General features: G+C 36.7%; 1 protein-coding gene across 1 annotated transcript in view; it reads right to left on the minus strand.

Moving 5' to 3' along the window:
- The window catches only part of LOC120514517 (F-box/WD repeat-containing protein 1A), a 140444-nt gene that overhangs the window by 23791 nt on the left and 96454 nt on the right, over positions 1-20199 (minus strand). The window contains exon 7 of the mRNA XM_039734932.1: positions 11157-11406. Within this exon, the coding sequence (XP_039590866.1) occupies positions 11157-11406 (250 nt within the window). The remainder of the gene's footprint in view (positions 1-11156; positions 11407-20199) is intronic.

Consider the following 20199-nt stretch of genomic DNA (forward strand, 5'->3'; position numbering starts at 1 on the left):
CACTCCTGTCTAGCCTCATCTGTCAATCTGTCCATCACCATTTCAAATAAGAAAGGGGTCAGAGTCTATCCCATCTCCACCTTAAATGCATCCATCACTCCTACTGCATACCTCACCATTGTCACAGATCCCTCATACATATCCTGTACCACTCTTACAACCCTTTTCTTTTACTCCTGACTTCCTTATATAGCTCCTCTCTAGGCACCCAGTCATATGCTTTCTCCAAGTCTATGAAGACTCAATGAAACTTCTTCTGGCCTTCTCTATAATTCTGCATCAACATTCTCAGAGAAAACATCTCATCTGTAGTGCTCTTTCCGGGCATGAAACCCATACTGCGGCTCACAAATCTTCACATCCTTTCTTAACCTAGCTTCCACTATTCTTTCCCATAACTTCATGCTGCTGGTGATCAGTTTTATTCTCCTGAAGTAACTACACTCCTGAACATCACTCTTATTCTTGGTACCAGTATACATCTTCTCCACTCCTAAGGCATCCTCTCACTTTCCAAAATTGCATTAAACAATCTGGATAAAAACTCTGCTGCCATCTCTCCTGAACACCTCCATGCTTCCAAATGTATGTCATATGGACAAACAGCCTTCCCATTCTTCATGTCCTTATTTCGTCCTTGCTAATCTGTTGCACTTCCTGGTTCACTATCTCCACATCATCCAATCTTCTCTCTCTCTATCACTGTCTTCATTTATCAACCTCTCAAAGTACTCTTTCCATCTATTCAACATACTCTCTTTGCTTGTGAGTAAGTTTCCATCACTATGAGCCTAAAATGAAGAGGGATCCACAGGAATAAAAATGACTAACTTATTTGGCAATTTTTTTATTAAGTTAATTAGACAAAGAAATTTTGTGTTTTGAAATGACAAAGTTTGCAGTTAAATCAAAAAGAAATACTGAGGGACCTAAAAGCAACAAGTTCTTATTTGGCAACCATATATATAGGAACACTTGAAGCAGCTTTATAAATGGTAAATGATCAACAGACAAATAACATTTCTCAAAGCAGACAAGACAAACTGGTTATTAATTAGATAAACTTTTTGAAAGTATGGGAACCCTTCAGTTTTCATGTCTCAGAGATCTGTTAAGTGAAATGTCAATTCCTGTGTACAAAAAGTAAACACTTATGGCAACAACAAGACAGCTTTAGTATAAATAACAATAAATCTAATTATTCTACAAAATACATAAATAATACTGTTAACTTGTGGTATGGTGAATTTTTATATGCACTGGCAACAAACCAGCCAAACAGAACATCTGTGGAAAAAAAAACCAAAGAAAACCATTTTGTTTCTCTGTGTGACCATCTTATTTCCAGGGGGAGATCAAAAAGTGCTGATTTTGCAGTCTACCAAAGATTTGCTCCCATATACTAAAAAATGTGTGTTAAATTGGTTCCAGTCTTATTTAACATACAGAAAATTCTTCATTAGTTGTGATGATTGTAGCAAAGGGATCCATGATGTTGCATATGGCATATCATAAGGATCTGTTCTGGGCCCACTGTTATTTTCAATGCATATGCTCCCATTAGGCCAGATTATTTCAAAACATAAGATGAACTACCACAGCTATGCAGATGACATGCAGCTTTATTTATCTATAGCACCTGATGACCCTGATGCTCTAGAACAGGGGTGTTGGATTCCAGGCCTGGAGGGCCGCAGTGGGTGCAGATTTTCATTCTAACCCTTTCCCTAATCAGTGACCAGTTTTCACTGTTAATTAACTCATTTTCCCTTCATTTTACTAGCCCTGTTTTTTAAGGATTCATTCCTCTGAATTGATTTTTTTCTTCATTAAATGGCAGCCAAACAGAAATGAGATGTGAAACGAGCCGGCAGATGACCAGCTAAACTGGGGCTTCAAACTCCAACCAATCTTTTAATGAGAAGCTGATTCTTGCTGTTAATTAAGCTTATTGCTGCTCTCTTTCTGCCACAGCAGACATTTCCAAAACTGTTAATTTTTCTGTTTTTTCTAAGAACATCGTCAAGATGTTTGGGTGACCTCGGAGATCAACCTTACAGAGACCTTTACCTTTCTTTATTTCCACATATTGTGTGATGGGCACAGGTGAGCTGGTCATGGGGCAGCTCATTTCGTGTCTCATTATTGCTTGACTACTAATTAAGGAAGAAGTGGCAACTAAGGGGCCTGAGTCAAGTTAATTAAAACTAAGGCAAAAGAAGTTAATTAGCAGCAAAAACGGCTCACTAATAAAGAGGATGGTTAGAATGAAAACCTGCTGCCACTGCAGCTCTTCAGGACTGGAGTTTGACACCTGTGCTCTAGAATCTTTGATCCAAAGTCTTTCTTGTAAATCTGAATGGATGAGTGATAATTTTCTGAAGATAGAGAGAGAAATAATGGAAATCTTAGTCACTGATAAAAAGGTAAATGGTGAGGGTAATAGAAATAAACTTGACAACTTAGAATTAAAATAATATATATATATATATATATATATATATATATAGATATAGATATATATATATATATATATATATATATATATAGATATAGATATCAGTATTAAGTTAAAGTGAAGTTATGAGAAGGCCATGTTAAAGTAATGTGTTTTCAGCAGTGTTTTAAAGTGCTCTACTGTATTTGCCTGGCGAATTCCTATTGGCAGGCTATTCCAGATTTTAGGTGCATAACAGCAGAAGGCAGCTTCACCACTTCTTTAAGTTTAGCTTTTAGAATTATAAGGAGACACTCATTTGAAGATCTAAGGTTCGATTTGGAATATAATGTGTCAGGCATTCCGATATATAAGATGTAGCGATTATTTAAGGCTTTATAAACCATAATATAAACCACAGAATATATATATATAAGATAAACATATATATATATATATATATATATATATATAGAGAGAGATATATATATATATATATATATATATATATATAGAGAGAGAGATATATATATATATATATATATATATATATATATATATATATATAGAGAGAGAGAGAGAGAGAGAGATATATATATATATATATATATAGAGATAGAGAGAGATATAGATATATATATATATATATATATATATATATATATATATATATATATATATATATATATATATATATAGAGAGAGAGAGAGAGAGAGAGAGAGAGAGAGAGAGAGAGAGCAGATTTCAAACATTTACTTCAAATAAACTGTATAAGACAGAAACACATTCTACATATCACTAGATAGAGGAAAGTTCAAAGTTTGGTCCTATGGTCCTTGAGGTTGCATTCACTCAACATAAGCACCATGTGTAGCGTCACAAACATCACAATGGTAGACCATGTCTTGCCACACACGAGTCAACTGGTCCCTAGTTACTGAATTCACAGCTTCCTCAATTCAATGTCGCAGATCTTGAAGATTGGCTAGCATAGGTGGAACAAACACTCTTTCTTTAATGTATCTCCACAGATAAAAATCGCAAGGGGTAAGGTGCGGAGACCTGGGAGGCCATAGACAATGAGCAAGATCTTGTTGTCCACCTCTTCCAATCCACTGTCCTGGAATAGTGTAGTTCAGGTAACGCTGGACCTCTAAGTGAAAATGATTCGGGGCACCATCTTGCATGAAAATGAAGTCATTTGAATCTGCTAGAAGTTGGGGAAACAACCAGTTTTGTAGCATGTCCAGGTATGAAAATCCAGTCACAATTTGCTCCGCAAAAAAGAAAGGTCCATAAACACTGCTTGCAGAAATGGCACAATTAACACATTTACCTTTGGTGAGTTTCTTTCATGTTCGATGACTATGCAAGGATTTTCATGCCCCCAAATTCTAACATTGTGGCAATTAATCTTACCAGAGAGATGGAAAGTTGATTCATCCGAAAAAATTTGTCATTCAAGAAAATTGTCCTCTTCCATATCCTCCAGAATTGCAGTGCAAAATTCAAACCATTTCATGGTCGTCAGGATGAAATACCTGTACTATCTGGAACTTGTAAGGCTTCATATGCAGATGCTGTCTAAAAACATGCAAAATGATTTCTTTTGTGGTGTTGTCACCATTTTACTATAAACGAGAAACAGAGCTCAGTGGCATTCACTAGTACTTTTAGGGGGACTTTAATACTTTGAACTTTCCTCAATCCAGTGATGTGTGGAATGTGTTTCTGTCTTATACAGTTTGTTTGAAATAATATTTTGAAATCTGCCCTGTCATTTTGACTAGTACATAATCTCTAATAACACATGCAAAATTCTGAGAATTTAAATCACGCTATTCTTTTTAGTTGGCTAGATTACTGTCTAAGAAAGACATCAATTGCTTTCTGAACTAACTGCACCTAATAGCAGGAATTTTAACCAGAAAAAGAAAATCTGAGCACATCTCATCAGTTTTAGCATTATTATATTGATTACCCATGACAACTTTAAAATACTACTAAGAATGTATAAAGAATTAAATCATTTTCCTCCATCCTGTATTTTGGAGTATGCCTGTCCCCCTACATTCCACGTCTTAACCTTAAATCTTCTAAAAATGGCCTGCTTATAACTCTAAGAGCCAAGCAAAAGTGGCCTTTTGTATTATACACCAAAACTATGGAATACTTTATCAATAGAGATGCCAGGCTAATACTGTGGGGAACATTTAAAAAACACTCCTAAAATCACGTTTTTTAAATTTTTGTTTTTCGTAGCTTTGTTTTAGCTCTACGAGTAATACGCTTGATATGCAGAGAATTATCATTCTGTTCAGTGTGTTTGCAATCATTATTAATCATTACTTTTCTGTGCTTTCTTTTTCCGGTTCTTCTTCTTTGCAGTATGTGATATCTGAATACAAGCAAATAACCCAAGTTGACTCACTGTGTCACATCCTCTAAGCACTTTGACCTACATCTGTTGTATCAAAATGTGTTATAGAAATAAATGTTGCTATTGTTTTTAAAGGGAATCACTATAATTCAATTACAATAAAGAAAGTGAAATTTTAAGCCGTTTCCAGCAAGATCACATGAATAATAATGCCAAGGACACAGTCTAAATAGACCTTAAAAGGCCCACATAACCAGTTAATATTGCTTTTGTGGAAGTCAATCAGGGAAAAACCATCCCCCTTAACCTTCTAACATTGAACATGTTTTAAAGACTACAGTGTGAAACTGTAGATTCAAACAGGTGCCAAACCCATCCCATTTTGTACATGTAACTACCACCTGTTCCTCAAGTTTGAAGGGCTACTTCCATGGGACACATTATACCAATGATTAACGACAACAAGTCAGCTTTAGGCGAGTGCTTGCACAACAAGAACAACAACATTTATTTATATAGCACGTTTTCATACAAATGATGCAGCTGTGCTTTACAAGATGAAGAAAAAAGAAAAATATAAAAATAAGATTAGGCAATACTAAGCAACAAAGAATAAAGTAGGGGCCAGGAGGACAGAGGAAAAAAAAGAAAAAAAAATCTGCAGGGGTTCCGAGGCCATGAGACCGACCAGCCCCCCAAGTTATCTAAATCAGTCCTCATGGTTTTCTAGGCTTTACGTGTAAGAATTAGATGATGATGGGCATGTGGACATCTGGCCTTCAATCCATCAATGTAGGGACTGCATGGTGCATTGATCAGGTGGTGGTGGCACAGATTGCCACCACAGAAAACCAGAAAAAGAACAGCAGAACAGCAGGTAAGTACAGATTGAGGAGCCATGATAAAAACGGTAATTAAATGCATATACAGAATATCACGGTTACACTAAAATGTAGCTATAAGAAAGCCATGTTAAAATAATGGGTTTTAGCAGTTTTTTTTTTTTTTTTTTTTTTAAAGTGCTCCACTGTATTAGCCTGGTGAATTTCTATTGGTAAGCTATTCCAGATTTTAGGTGCATAACAGCAGAAGGCTGCCTCACCACTTCTTTTATGTTTAGCTCTTGGAATTATAAACAGACACTCATTTGAAGATCTAAGAGTATTATTTGGAGTATAAGGTGAGAGGCATTCCAATTCCATGGGATGGAGCGAGATTATTAAAGGCTTTGTAAACAGTAAGCAGTATTTTAAAGTCAATTCTAAATGGCACAGGTAACAAGTGTAGTGTCATCAAAACTGGAGAATTGCGCTCGGATTTTCTTTTCCTAGTTAAGATTCTGGTAGCTGCAATTTACACTACTTGCAATTGATTGATGCATTTTTTGGGTAGTCCTGAGAGGAGTGCGTTACAATAATCTAGCGGAGTGAAAACAAAAGTGTGAACTAATTTTTCAGCATTTTGCAAAGTTATAAGGCATCTAACGTTTGCTATATTTCTTAAGTGAAAAAACACTGCCCTGGTAATCTGATTAATATGTGTTAAAATTTAGGTCAGAGTCAATAAATACCCATGAATTCTTTACCTCTGTCTTGACTTTTAAGCCTAATGGATCAAATTTATTTCTAAAACGAGGCAGAAGAAACATTTTACTGAATAGCATAAAAAAAGTTAACAGACGTACAGCATTACACTACACAGATTACATATGAAAAAACAATTTATATATTAAGGTTGCAAATAGTACTAAATTCAGTACTGAACTACTGAATTTTTATATGGTACTATACCTGCATTATGTATAATTTGATAATCTTATTAAATGAAAATGTGACTAAAATAGCTTTACACTGCCTATTTAAAATTAAGCTCTGTATCTTAAAAAAAGGCACGGAAAGCTCAGACCAGGCATTTTGCCTACAAAATGAATACTATTTGCACACTTTTGGCACTAATATAATTCTGTAACACTGCTGTGCCTGTGTGATTCGCACAAGAATAAAATAATGCTAGCTGAGCTGTTGCACAAAGGCCGATTTATACCTCTGCACCGAGCCTACTGCGTAGTAATACGCATTTGCTATGTTGTCAACAGCTGTTTATACTTGTGCATTTCGCGACAGACACATGCATGAACGCTGGTTGGCAGAGTTTGTAACATGGAAGAAAACTGAATGATCCATTAAGCTGCAGGATCAACACAACTCTTGCTACGCATCTTGTTACGTTGATGAACGAACTTGTCCCTCACATTTTTCCATACATTCGCCAACTTCTAAACCAGAAGATGCACAGAAACGCATTTCAGGAAATACATAGTTATCAAACTGGCAAATCAGAGTCGTTGAGGTCTGTGTAGGGTTTGCATTGATGCAACGTGTAGCCACATTTTTAATGAGGCATGCATCAGGTTATGCTGCAGATATGCCGTAGGTGATACAAAATACTATGTAGGCTCGATGCAGAAGTATAAATCTGCCTTAAGTGATCAGTTCAGTTACAAACAAAGCAATGGAAATAGGTGATAATGTTACTTGTTGATGTGGGCTGCTGTGTCCTTGACTGTTAATTAACTGTTAATGAGATGGACAGGATTCATAATGGGAGGAAGAAAGGCCGGCGGAGGCATTGTGATTCTCTGTGCAATGTTCTCCTTGAAAACATTGGGTCCTGGCATTTATAGTATGTGGATGTTACTTTGACATGTACACCCTACCTCAAGATTATTGCAGACCATGTACACCCCTTCATGGCAATGGTATTCCCTGATGCCTATTTCAGCAGGATAATTTGGTCTACCACACTGTTTAAATTGTTCCAGAATGGTTAGACGAACATGAGAAAGAGATCAAGGTGTTAACCTGAGCTCCAAATTTCCCAAATCTCAATCCAAATGAGCATCTATGGGATGTGCTAATGGGATTTCCTTCAGAAAATAAATCTATGGAGACCCCTGGTCAGTTATAATGGGCAGGGTTCTGATGACCTAGACCAACCAACTTTCACCTTCCTCCCAGTAATTCTACAAATATCAGTCAAAATTCAGTAAATGGTGAAAAGTATAATAAGAAACAGACTGAACCATGGCTCTTTCAGGTGTCTCTTTGTAGGAGAACAACATCAATTAATTCATTTCTATGAAAAAAAAAATATATTTTTTTTTACAATATTTAAATAATAGTTTGTCCTTGCATGCATGGTACTGAAGAACTGTAATAGTTTTTTGACATGGCTTCCACTCAAACCGTTTTCATCTTTCCAGCTGGTATGTTTTAATACCAATAATTAAAATCCTTTTTAACAATCCTTTCTGTAGAATGTAATTTAAACTATAATATCTACTTCTCTACTACAGTTTATAGTCATTTAACTTTTACAAATGCTTGATATGTACTCCTCATCTATAAAATGAAGTTTTGTTACTGTATATTTTTGGACTATAGGTTAGCAATGGAAACTGAGCTTTCTTCACTTTAAATACAAAAAAATTAAATAGCAAATGAAACATTTCTGATGTTTGAAAGCAACAACAAAAAACTCAAAATGTAGATAAACCCAAAAGTGACACAAACTGTACATTTAAAGATAAAGTACACTTAATTTTCTTAATCCATTAACATTAAGCTTAGGTTTACAAGAAAGCTGCATATCTTTTACAATAAAAATCCTGTGCAAATTTAGAATTTATTTTTATTTGGGTGTAATACCGATCCTATTTCACAAGATGGCAGCAAAATACAGTATAATTAGCAAAACTAATCAAGGACTACTGTTGCTTAAATTTATCATTATAAATGTGTGAGTGCTTTTTTAAGGCAGGTTCTTCTAGAAGTGTTGAGTTCACAAATTAGTAACGGAGTGCAAATTTTTATAACTAACTTAAGGACAAAATGGTTTACACCACAAAAAGTAACAAAGACTGATATAAAAAATATTCTAAATAAAGTTGTGAGACCCAGAACACTTTTCTAGTAAACATGTTTCTGGTTTTATTCTTGAAATACTGCTATAACTGTGTTCTGATATAGTATTCGAGTGTGTGAGATGAAATTTGTATTGTATCCTAGTTAGGTATGTAGCTGCAGGATGGATGCGTTGTAAATCAAGTTGGTGAAGGCCATTTAAACAGGCACAGAGGAATGGTGTTCGGAGCGTTCTATCAATATCTTGATTGATTTTCTAACTTACTTCTTGCCATAACTATCCCCATTACCTTTCTGCAGACTCAAAAGTAGGTGGGCATTCTTATTGGTATCATGGGTCACTCTTTTATTCAGAACAATTTCCCTTTTTGTATGATTCAAATTTACCATGTTGCTTCTTGTGAAATTATTATTTGGATTAATGTTATTTTTCTAATTCAGTAACAGGTTGTGTATATAGCAAATTTGCATGTAAACGTTGCACATGGCACATGTGCAGTTATTCATTTTCTACCAATAGTATTATGAAAGAAATGTGCCCCAATAATGAAAGGACTATTTGTAAATATAACTGTTTAATGACTGACACTATTCACCACATCTATCACCTCTGAATTTTGCATTTTAATTACCATGGTATTTGTGTATAATGATGAGTTAGAATATTGCATAGATATACTGTATTCTGGAATTTTTTCCCTACCTATACTTATTTCTAGTTAATAATACATTTTTCACAACGATTCCCCTTGCAGTGTAATATTTCTTGTGATGGAACAAAGCAACAACTCATTTCATAAATAAATTCAGCCCACTCACCCAAATTTACAAGCTGGAAGACTCGATAAGCTGCTGCAAAAGCTTCCAGTGTCTGGGTGCTACCCTGTGAGTGGTCCCCAGCATGCACAAAATACTGAATGCTTACTCATCCACTGATGCCTTACAGGGTGGTATAAGTGTAACTTTTGATTTGATTCTTCAATTACCTTTAATATCAGTGGTGGCCAAGGAACAAGAACTTTAGAGGTTATGTGATATGGTGGATCCAGACAAAATTTTTAATTGTTATATCTGACACCAAATACAATGCATAGCTTCTTCAGCACTAAAATGTGAACCATCAAATAACCTTTTTTATTTTTGTTTGTGTGTGAAGAAAATATTCATTTAACAGCCTGAAGGCACGATCTTCTTTGGAGAGACGATTCTCTGATATCCCATTCAAATACAGCTCCAAGACAGTTAAGATGTATTCTTATAAATAGGAAAGTCTGATAGTCCATGGTTTGGTCATCAACATGAAAAACACGGTATGTCACCTAGCAACTCAGGTGTCGCAACTCATGACCGAGCAGTTGTGCCAAGCCCTTTTGAGGTGTGAACTCAGTGATCCTTGGGAGCGACATTCTCACACTAAAAATATATTTCTCTTTTTTGAGCAGTGACAATGACTGATAACCATTCTGAAGAGCATTTTGACAGCTGCCCAAATTATATGGCATTACATGCAGAAATGGAATAAACATGTACAAGAGGAGGTTGCTTACACATATTAGGCTAAGTTATTTTAGAATAAAACCGTTATAAAATGCAGCATGTCACTGCTTGTTAAGTTCTTATATATCATAAGGCCGTAGCTGACGTTTGTGATCTACAGTGAGCCCTGGCAACTGTTGCAGATGAGAAATTACTAGAAGAGGCAAAGTAAGGTATTAAATCCATTTAATTCAAATTTTAGTGTTAGCATGAAGAGTGAGACATTTCATTCTGCAAGGTGAAAGTGTGGCACAGGTTGCAGTCAGAAAAAATGAGTAGAGTGTATGCAGTGTATGGAAAGGAAGCTCAACAAAAAGGAGAAACCAAAAAGAAAGTGAAAGAACACACATTAGTTTCAATATCTGCTAGCTGCTGAACAGATGTTCGGTTCAGCCTGGCTAATTAAAAAAAAAAAAGCCTTCTAATGCAACACACCTGTTCAACTGCTTGTTAATGCAATATCTAATCAGCCAATTACATGGCAGCAACTCAATACATTTAGGCATGTAGACATTGCCAAGACCTGATGAAGTTCAAGTGGAGCATCAGAATGGAGAAGAAAGGTGATTTAAGTTACTCTGAACATGTCATTGTTGTTGGTGCCAGACATGCTGATCTACTAGGATGTTCTCTCACAAATATCTCTAGGGTTTACAGAGAATGGTCCGAAATATCCAATGAGGAGCAGTTGTCTGGGTGAAAATGCCTTGTTGATGTCAGAAGAGAATGGTCAGACTGGTTAGAGCCGACAGTACGAGTAAATTTTCAAAAGGAAAAAAAACAAAAAACTACACTAACTCTTATGTAAACCTTAACTATGTATTTACATTGCTCCATAACTGACCCCATTAAGATTTGAAACCCAAAGCTTGGCCTTACCTTTATTGTTCTGTCACCAGATGCAGAAACAATGTATTTATCATCAAAGTCTACAACATTCACTGCAGCGCGGTGTCCTACAAGCACCCTTCGTAGTGTTATATCTGTTGGTGAAGCCATGTCCCATACTGCAATGGAGCGATCTTTTGAACAGGTCACCATCATGCCGTTGTTAAACCGCAAATGCAACACTGCTTCACAGTGGTGAATTAATGTGTTTAACATCTCTCCAGTGTTGACATCCCAAACTCTGAAAGAGAGCAATTTAAAGATATAGCATGCTGACAAAGAATATATATTTATTTATTTATTTATAATACATACATAAAAGGTTGACTATAATGTTAAATACAGAAAATCATGTTGTTCAGTGAAAAAACTCTTTCTTTGCAATTCTCAGACAAAGTGCTAACTACCCCTTTGCAGCTCCAAAACTTTTTATCACAACAAAGAAATCAATACTACTTGACTTCTGAATTTCACTATAGCACCTGATGCACATTACCTGTTTTCTTCACTCACGAACAAGATTCCGAGATATTTGAACTCCTATTTACTAAGGGTAGTTATTTCCCTCTGCCACAAACACTGCACCTGGGAAGAGCGATCTACTCTTTTCTAAGAGACAATGTTTGATATAAATACAGTGCATCTCGAAAGTATTCACAGCGCATCACTTTGTCCACATTTTGTTATGTTACAGCCTTATTCCAAAATGGATTAAATTCATTTTTTTCCTCAGAATTCTACACAAAACACCCCATAATAAAAACGTGAAAAAAGTTTGAGATTTTTGCAAACTTTATTAAAAATAAAAAAATTGAGAAAGCACATGTACATAAGTATTCACAGCCTTTGCCATGAAGCTCAAAATTGAGCTCAGGTGCATCATGTTTCCCCTGATCACCCTTGACATGTTTCTGCAGCTTAATTGGAGTCCATCTGTGGTAAATTCAGTTGAATGGACATGATTTGGAAAGGCACACAGCAGTCTATATAACGTCCCACAGTTAACAGATCATGTCAGAGCACAAACCAAGCATGAAGTCAAAGGAATTGTCTGTAGACCTCCGAGACAGGATTGTCTCGAGGCACAAATCTGGGGAAGGTTACAGAAAAATTTCTCCTACTTTGAAGGTCCCAATGAGCACAGTGGCCTCCTTCATCATCCGAAAGTGGAAGAAGTTCGAAACCACCAGGACTCTTCCTAGAGCTGGCCGGCCATCTAAACCGAGGGCCTTAGTCAGGGAAGTGACCAAGAACCCGATGGTCACTCTGTCAGAGCTCCAGAGGTCCTCTGTGGAGAGAGGAGAACCTTCCAGAAGGACAACCATCTCTGCAGCAATCCACCAATCAGGCCTGTATGGCAGAGTGGCCAGACGGAAGCCACTCCCTAGTAAAAGGCACATGGCAGCCCGCCTGGAGTTTGCCAAAAGGCACCTGAAGGACTCTCAGACCATGAGAAACAAAAATCTCTGGTATGATGAGACAAAGATTGAACTTTTTGGTGTAAATGCTAGGCGTCATGTTTGGAGGAAACCAGGCACCGCTCACCACCAGGCCAATACCATCCCTACAGTGAAGCATGGTGGTGGCAGCCTCATGCTGTGGGGATGTTTATCAGCGGCAGGAACTGGGAGACTAGTCAGGATAAAGTGAAAGATGACTGCAGCAATGTACAGAGACATCCTGAATGAAAACCTGCTCCAGAGCGCTCTTGACCTCAGACTGGGGTGACGGTTCACCTTTCAGCAGGACAACGACCCTAAGCACACAGCCAAGATATCAAAGGAGTGACTTCAGGACAACTCTGTGAATGTTCTTGAGTGGCCCAGCCAGAGCCCAGACTTGAATCCGATTGAACATCTATGAAGAGATCTTAAAATGGCTGTGCACCGACTCTTCCCATCCAGCCTGATGGAGCTTGAACGATGCTACAAAGAGAAATGGGCGAAACTGGCCAAGGATAGGTGTGCCAAGCTTGTGGCATCATATTCAAAAAGACTTGAGGCTGTAATTGCTGCCAAAGGTGCATCGACAAAGTATTGAGCAAAGGCTGTGAACACTTATGTACATGTGATTTCTCCATTTTTTTATTCATATATAACTATATATATATATATATAACTATATATATATATATATATATATATACTAGCAGAATACCAGCCATGAGTGGAGAAGTAGTGTGTTAAAGAAGTTATGAAAAAGAAAAGCAAACATTTTAAAAATAGCGTAAGATGATTGTTAATGTAATTGTTTTGTCATTGATATGAGTGTTGTTGTCATATCTATCTATTTATATATATATATATATATATATATATATATATATATATAGCAAAATAGCTGCGATTGGCAGCGGAGAAGTAAAAGAAAAGGAAACATTTTAATAATAGCGTAACATGATTGACAATGTAATTGTTTTGTAATTGTCATGAGTGTTGTTGGCATATATATATATATATATATATATATATATATATATACACACACACACACAGACACATATATAAACATATATATATATATATATACTGTATATATACACACACACATATATACATACTGTATATACAACATATACATATCTACATATATACTGTATATACACATATATATACAAATCTACATATATATATCTACATATATATATTAGGTGGGACTCGATTAAAAAATTAATCCAATTAATTAGAGGCTGTGTAAGAATTAATCTTGATTAATCGTATGTAATCGCACGTAAATTTGCCCCAAATCGCAAATGTTTTTTTTTTTATTTAAAACGGTTTTAGTGGGCGACAGAATCAAATAATAGACATGGACATGAATATTGTAAACTGAAGCTGTTTTAATTTCTGAAAAAAAGCTTTTAAACTGCATTTGAATTCAAAACAGAAACAAAAATATCATCCCTGGTTAAAATTGGGCAGACTTAAAAATAAAGTGGTAGTTTAAGTACTTTAAGTACATTTTCAGAATAGTATTGTCTTTAAATAATAATAACCAAAATTTCACCATAAAGTGCAGTTTTCTTCTTAAAAAATAAGTCAGAAACATAAAAGGTAATTTGACCAGCTTACTCTTTAAACTCTGAGTAACATTAGCCAAAATTATTTTGTACATTAGGCTAAAACAGTGTGATCATTGAACATTTTGTAATTAGATGTATTTAGAATTACTAACGGTCACGGAAGTCCAATGATCCCCAGTAAGAGCCACAAAGTCCGCTTTCTGTAATGCATCTAATTTTGCTTGCTTTTCAGTGTGCACAAAACCATGCTTTTATCAAGGCTTCGCTCGGGTAGTCGAAATGATCAGTCGTAGGAAGACGCTTTATTCCGACTCTAACATTTTTGTAGCTGTGATGTGTGCATCAGTGTAATGGATGTACCAGGAAATCATGCATTGACAAAAGTTCCGTTTGCTTGGAATTGAAAGTGTGATTAAATCGTTATTTTTAGCGCGTTATGGAGTACATGCATCGAAGCTTCTCAACTGTGCTTGTGCTAAGAAAGGGAAAATTTTAAAAATAACGTAACATGATTCTGCGTTAACCTAATATTTTTCATACGTCCCAAACCAAGGAGATGGGAAGGTAAAATGAATCGGTAGCGCATACATAGTCAGTACATCCCTCTCGGGAATCGAACCTCGAATGTCGGCGTTAGAGGCTTAAGACTCTACAATTGCGCCACCGCTTGTCTATGCTAAAGTATGTATTGTAGATCGGGCTATAGATATACATTTATATATATACCCGTGTATCGCAGTGGAGAAGTAGAAGTTATGAAAAGAAAAGGGAACATTTTAAAAATAGCGTAACATGATTGTCAATATACAGTAATTGTTTTGTGAGTGTTATTGAATGTTGCTGTCATCAAGGATTTGATTATCATTATTTCTTTCAATCAGGCTCGTATTTGTACGATGTGTTCAAGTTACATTCCGTGTTTGTCAATCGTTGTAAAGATAAGAGGTTTCATTCATCGATTAGTTCCTTACTGCATCAATAAACAGCTCGTCTTCCTTTTTATCTGTGATGTGACAAACTGCATGCACGGGTTTTTTTTTTACGCTGTCTTCCTTTAGCGGGACATTGACTTTTCCACCGTGTGCTTTGTTTCCACAGTAGCTGCATTTATGAATATGCTTATCAGGCGCTTCATATTTTTGCTGCCTTTTCAATTGTGTAATTCGGTTTTGTTCAGCTCTTTGGAACTGTTGCTTTTTATCTGTGCACTGCATCAGTTCACGTGAGCCACTCGGTGTACTTGCATCGAAGGTTCCCAGCTGTGCTGGTGCCATCGTGCTATGTCCATAGCTTTATTTAATGTTACCTTAGTCCTGGCACTTAAAACTTTCTCTGGCAGTTTCGCTGAGTTTGTGTCAAACACCACCCTGACCATCTCATCTTCCTCTCCATAAGCACAGTCCTTCACCCGTGAATATTTACCCGTGGCAGTTTGCTATTGGATTGCCGCTGACGGATGGCCTTATATGGGCAGGCACTAAATTACAAGCGGCAGCCTGTCTATGAACTTAATTTAAAGTGTAGGTTTACATCGTGCTTTGTTTCCAAGTAGCAGAACTCGCTTCTTATTGTTTCGCTGCCTTCTCAATTATATAATGCATGTTTTCTTGAGCGCTTTTTTGAGGTCTTCCTGGTTTTCTATGTACTGCGTGATTACGTGGGAGGCGTGATGATGTCACACGAAACTCCGCCCCACGGCGTTGAAGCTCATCTCCATTACAGTAAATGGAGAAAACTGCTTCCAGTTATGACCATTACGCGTAGAATTTCGATATAAAACCTGTCCAACTTTTGTAAGGAAGCTGTAAGGAATCAACCTGCCAAATTTCAGCCTTCCACCCACACGGGAAGTTGGAGAATTAGTGATGAGTCAGTGAGTGAGTGAGTGAGGGCTTTGCCTTTTATTAGTATAGATATATATATATATATCTATATATCTATATATATATATAACACTATATATATATATCTATATATATATATAACTCTATATATAACTATATCTATATCTATATATATATATCTATATCTCTATATCTATATCTATATATCTATATATCTATATATCTATATATAACTATATCTATATATATATAGTTATATATATATATATATATATACACATACACACACACACACACATACATATATATATATATATATATATGTATATGTATATGTTCTGTTAGACTTGAGCACAGAATTCGATACTACAGATCATGATATTCTTGTGATATTTAGCCAGTGGTTAGGGCTTTCAGGTACTGCTTTAAATCATTATCATCATTATTGTTTTCACTTTACATGCTTCCATTAGGCCATATAATTTCTAAATATAATGTAAATTACCATAGGTGTGCTGATGACACACAACTCTATTTATCCACTGCGCCTAATGACCCAAAAGCTCTAAACCCTTTAATCCACTGAATACTACTACAACAGAATGGATGAATATGAATTTTCTTAAAACTAAACAAGGGAAAAACAGATGTTAGTTATTGGCAGCAATAAACCAAGTAAAAAACAGAATGAATCATCTAGCCCTGCAAATCAAACCAGAGATCAAGAATTCATGTGTTATTATTGCCTCTGACCTTAATTTCAGATTGCACATTAATAATATTAACAAGACTGCCTTCTTCAATCTAAAGAAAATTGCAAGGGTGCTATCTCTTATAACATTTAAAGATGCTGAAAAATTAAAGGATTACCCAAGGATGTAAATCAGCAACAGCTTGTCCAGAATATAGCAGCAAGAATTTTAACCAAAAGAAATAATATGAGTATATATCTCCAATACTAATTTCTTTACATTGGCTGCCAGTGTCCTTTACAATTGATATTTAAAATATTTCTACTTGTATATAAGGCTTTAAACAATCTTGCCCCTCCCTACATCTCAGAAATCTCAATCTTAGATCTGCAAATTCTGGTCTGCTTGTTATTCCTAGATCTAATCATAAAAGAACTGGTGAGGCAGCATTCTGTTCTTGAGCACCTAAAATTTGTAATACAATATACCGCGATCCCATTGCTATAGCGCGGTTCAGCTATCGCACCCCCGCTACATCGCGGATTTATTACAGGGAGTGCAGAATTATTAGGCAAGTTGTATTTTTGAGGATTAATTTTAATATGGAACAAACACAGTGCTATCAGTCAATCCAAAATGTTAATAAACCTGAAACCTGAATGTTTCACAACGGAAATGTGAGTGTGAACATCATCAGGGGAATACATATGTGCGCACAATTATTAGGCAACTATTAGTGTGCAGATTTATTATGCAACTAAAGGAAAAATGAAAATTTTCCCATCTCACTTGTTTATTTTCATCTGTTATAGCGAGAATAATAAACAAACACCTCAAAATTTACAAATAAACATCTTTGACATTTCAAAAAAAATAAATCAATCAATGAATGACCAATATTGCCACCCTTCTTTCCAATAACAGTCATAAGCCTTTCCATTCATGGAGTCTGTCAGTTTCTTGATCTGTTGACGATCAGCTTTTGTGGAGCAGTGACTACAGCCTCCCAGACACTCTTCAGAGAGGTGTATTGTTTTTCTCCCCCGTAAATCTAGCGTTTAAGAAGTGCCCACAAGTTCTCGATAGGGTTTAGGTCAGATGAGGAAGGGGCCATGTCATTATTCCTTCATCTTTAAGGCCTTTACTGGCTGGCCACGCAGTGGAGAACTTCGATGCAAGTGATGGAGCATTGGCCTGCATAAAAATCATGGTCTTTTTCCTGTATCACTGTTTGAAGAAAGTGTCTTCGAAAAACTGGCAGTAGGTTTGGGAGTTGATTTTGAGTTCATCTTCAATGCAAAAAGGTCCAACTAGCTCATCTTTAAAAATACCAGCTCATACCAGTACCCCACATCCACGTTGGAATGGAGCTCTGTGCCCATTACTGATCCACAGGTCCATCCATCTGGTCCATCAAGAGTCACTCTCATCTCATCGGTCCATAAAACCTTTGAAAAAAATCTGTCTTCAGATATTTCTTGGCCCAGTTTTGACGTTTCAACTTATGTTTCTTGTTCAGTGGTGGTTGGGTTTCAGCCCTCCTTACCTTGGCCATGTCTTTGAGCACTGAACACCTTGTACTTCTGGGCACTCCAGGTAGGTTGCAGCTCTGGAATATGAAAGTACTGGAGGATAATGGGTTCCTGGTAGCTTCACGTTTGATTCTTCTCAAATCTTTGGCAGCTAATTTGCGTCTTTTGTTCTCAACACGTTTCTTGCGACCCTGTTGACTATTTGCAACAAAATGTTTGATGGTTCTGTGATCACACACCAATATCTTTGCAATTCCAAAAGTGCTGCATCCCTCTGAAAGACTTTTTACAATTTTTGACTTTTCAGAGTCAGTTAAATCTCTTTTTGGCCCATTTTGCCTGAGGAAAACTAGCTGCCTAATAATTCTGCACACCTTGATATAGGGTGTTGATCTCCTTAGGGCACACCCTCCCTCATTACACAAATACACATCACCTGACGTGCTTAAATCCAATAAGCATTCAAGTTAATACAGCTTGGAGTTGGAATATACGCATTAAAAATGATGATATGGTCAAAATACTCACTTGCCTAATAATTGTGCACACAGTGTAATACTATTATTATTACTAGGGGGCTCCGCCCCTTGCTCATTTCACTCGCCCACCCCCGGGTTTGGTTTACCGGATAAACAATTTAAAGTGATTGTTATTTTAATGGGAATTGTTACATATGCATTATTTTCACTTTTACTTTAAAATTTTTGTAAAAACAATGTTTGTCCTTTATTCCCTGCCCCGGGTGTGGTTAAATCTCTTTCTTGCGGCACTTATAACGCTGTTTGTGTTGCGAAGGGGGGTTCTGAACACACGCTAAAGAGATGCAACTGGTTCAGCTGGTGTCTTGCTGCTTCTGGTCAGCTGTGTGTTGTGCTTGTCGCGCTTTGCGTCAATCATTTCAAAGCCTGTACAGCAGCTGTCCTTTTGCCACTTAGCATCTCTGCTGCTCGCTTTGTGAAAGGGGGTAGCTGAACGCACGCTAAGCAAAAGTGGATGGATCAGCTACTAGCTTTGTGCTGCTTCTGCCAAGATCCCTGTTCTGCATGTCGCTCTGCGCGTTCTGAAGGAGGAGGAGGTGTGTGAATGGGGTAATGTGTGAAGGCTAAATGAACGCTAAGGAGAAGTGCTCGGATCATCTGCTGGCTTTCTGTAGCTGATGCTGGCAAGCTCAGTGTTGTGCTTGTCGTTGTTTTAAGAGCTGAGAGCACCTGAAATTTGTCTGCAAAAAGCATTCCAATAACTACCAGCTTAGATGTCAGTGAACTTGTTTTAAATTATTTGTAAGTAGGGCGTGACATGCAAAAGTCACCGTCTCACAGGCTTTGCTTCCCAAGGTTGTAATGTCTAGTCTTGTGTGTTGTCTGTCCGACATGATCTAGTCTCGATCGCTTCACTCAAACTCCTAACCCCAAGCCTCGAAGGCACGCTATGCTCCTGCCACTTCGTGTTGTGAAGGGGGCAGAGCTAAATGCACACTAAGGAGAAATGGACTTTGTGCTGCTTATTCCAAGATGCTTGTTCTGCTTGTTGCTCTGCGTATTAATCATTTAAAAGCCTGTACAGCAGCTGTCCTTCTGTCTCACTGCCTTGTCTTGCGTTATGTTAAAATGTTTCATAATAGAGATATGTTACTCATATCCTTAGCCCGATATCCACATATCCTCGTATGTGTTTACAAAGTGTGTTTTAATAAGTTTACTTGTGTTTAAAGCATGTGGGATGGGTATTTTAAGGCTTAAACAAAATGTTTATTTATATGGTCTTTCTATATTGCGGATTTTCACCTATCGCTGATGGGTCTGGAATGTAACTTCCGCGATAGGCGGGGGGATTACTGTAAATTTGTGGAACATTTCAAAAAACTTCTTAAATCCCCTTTTTTTAAATCTGGCTTTCCAGTAATTATATCATAATATAGTGATCCGATTATAAGTTTAGCTCTTT

This window comes from Polypterus senegalus, chromosome 1 (genome assembly GCF_016835505.1).
Source record: "Polypterus senegalus isolate Bchr_013 chromosome 1, ASM1683550v1, whole genome shotgun sequence".
In the NCBI taxonomy this organism is placed as follows: Eukaryota; Metazoa; Chordata; class Cladistia; order Polypteriformes; family Polypteridae; genus Polypterus; species Polypterus senegalus.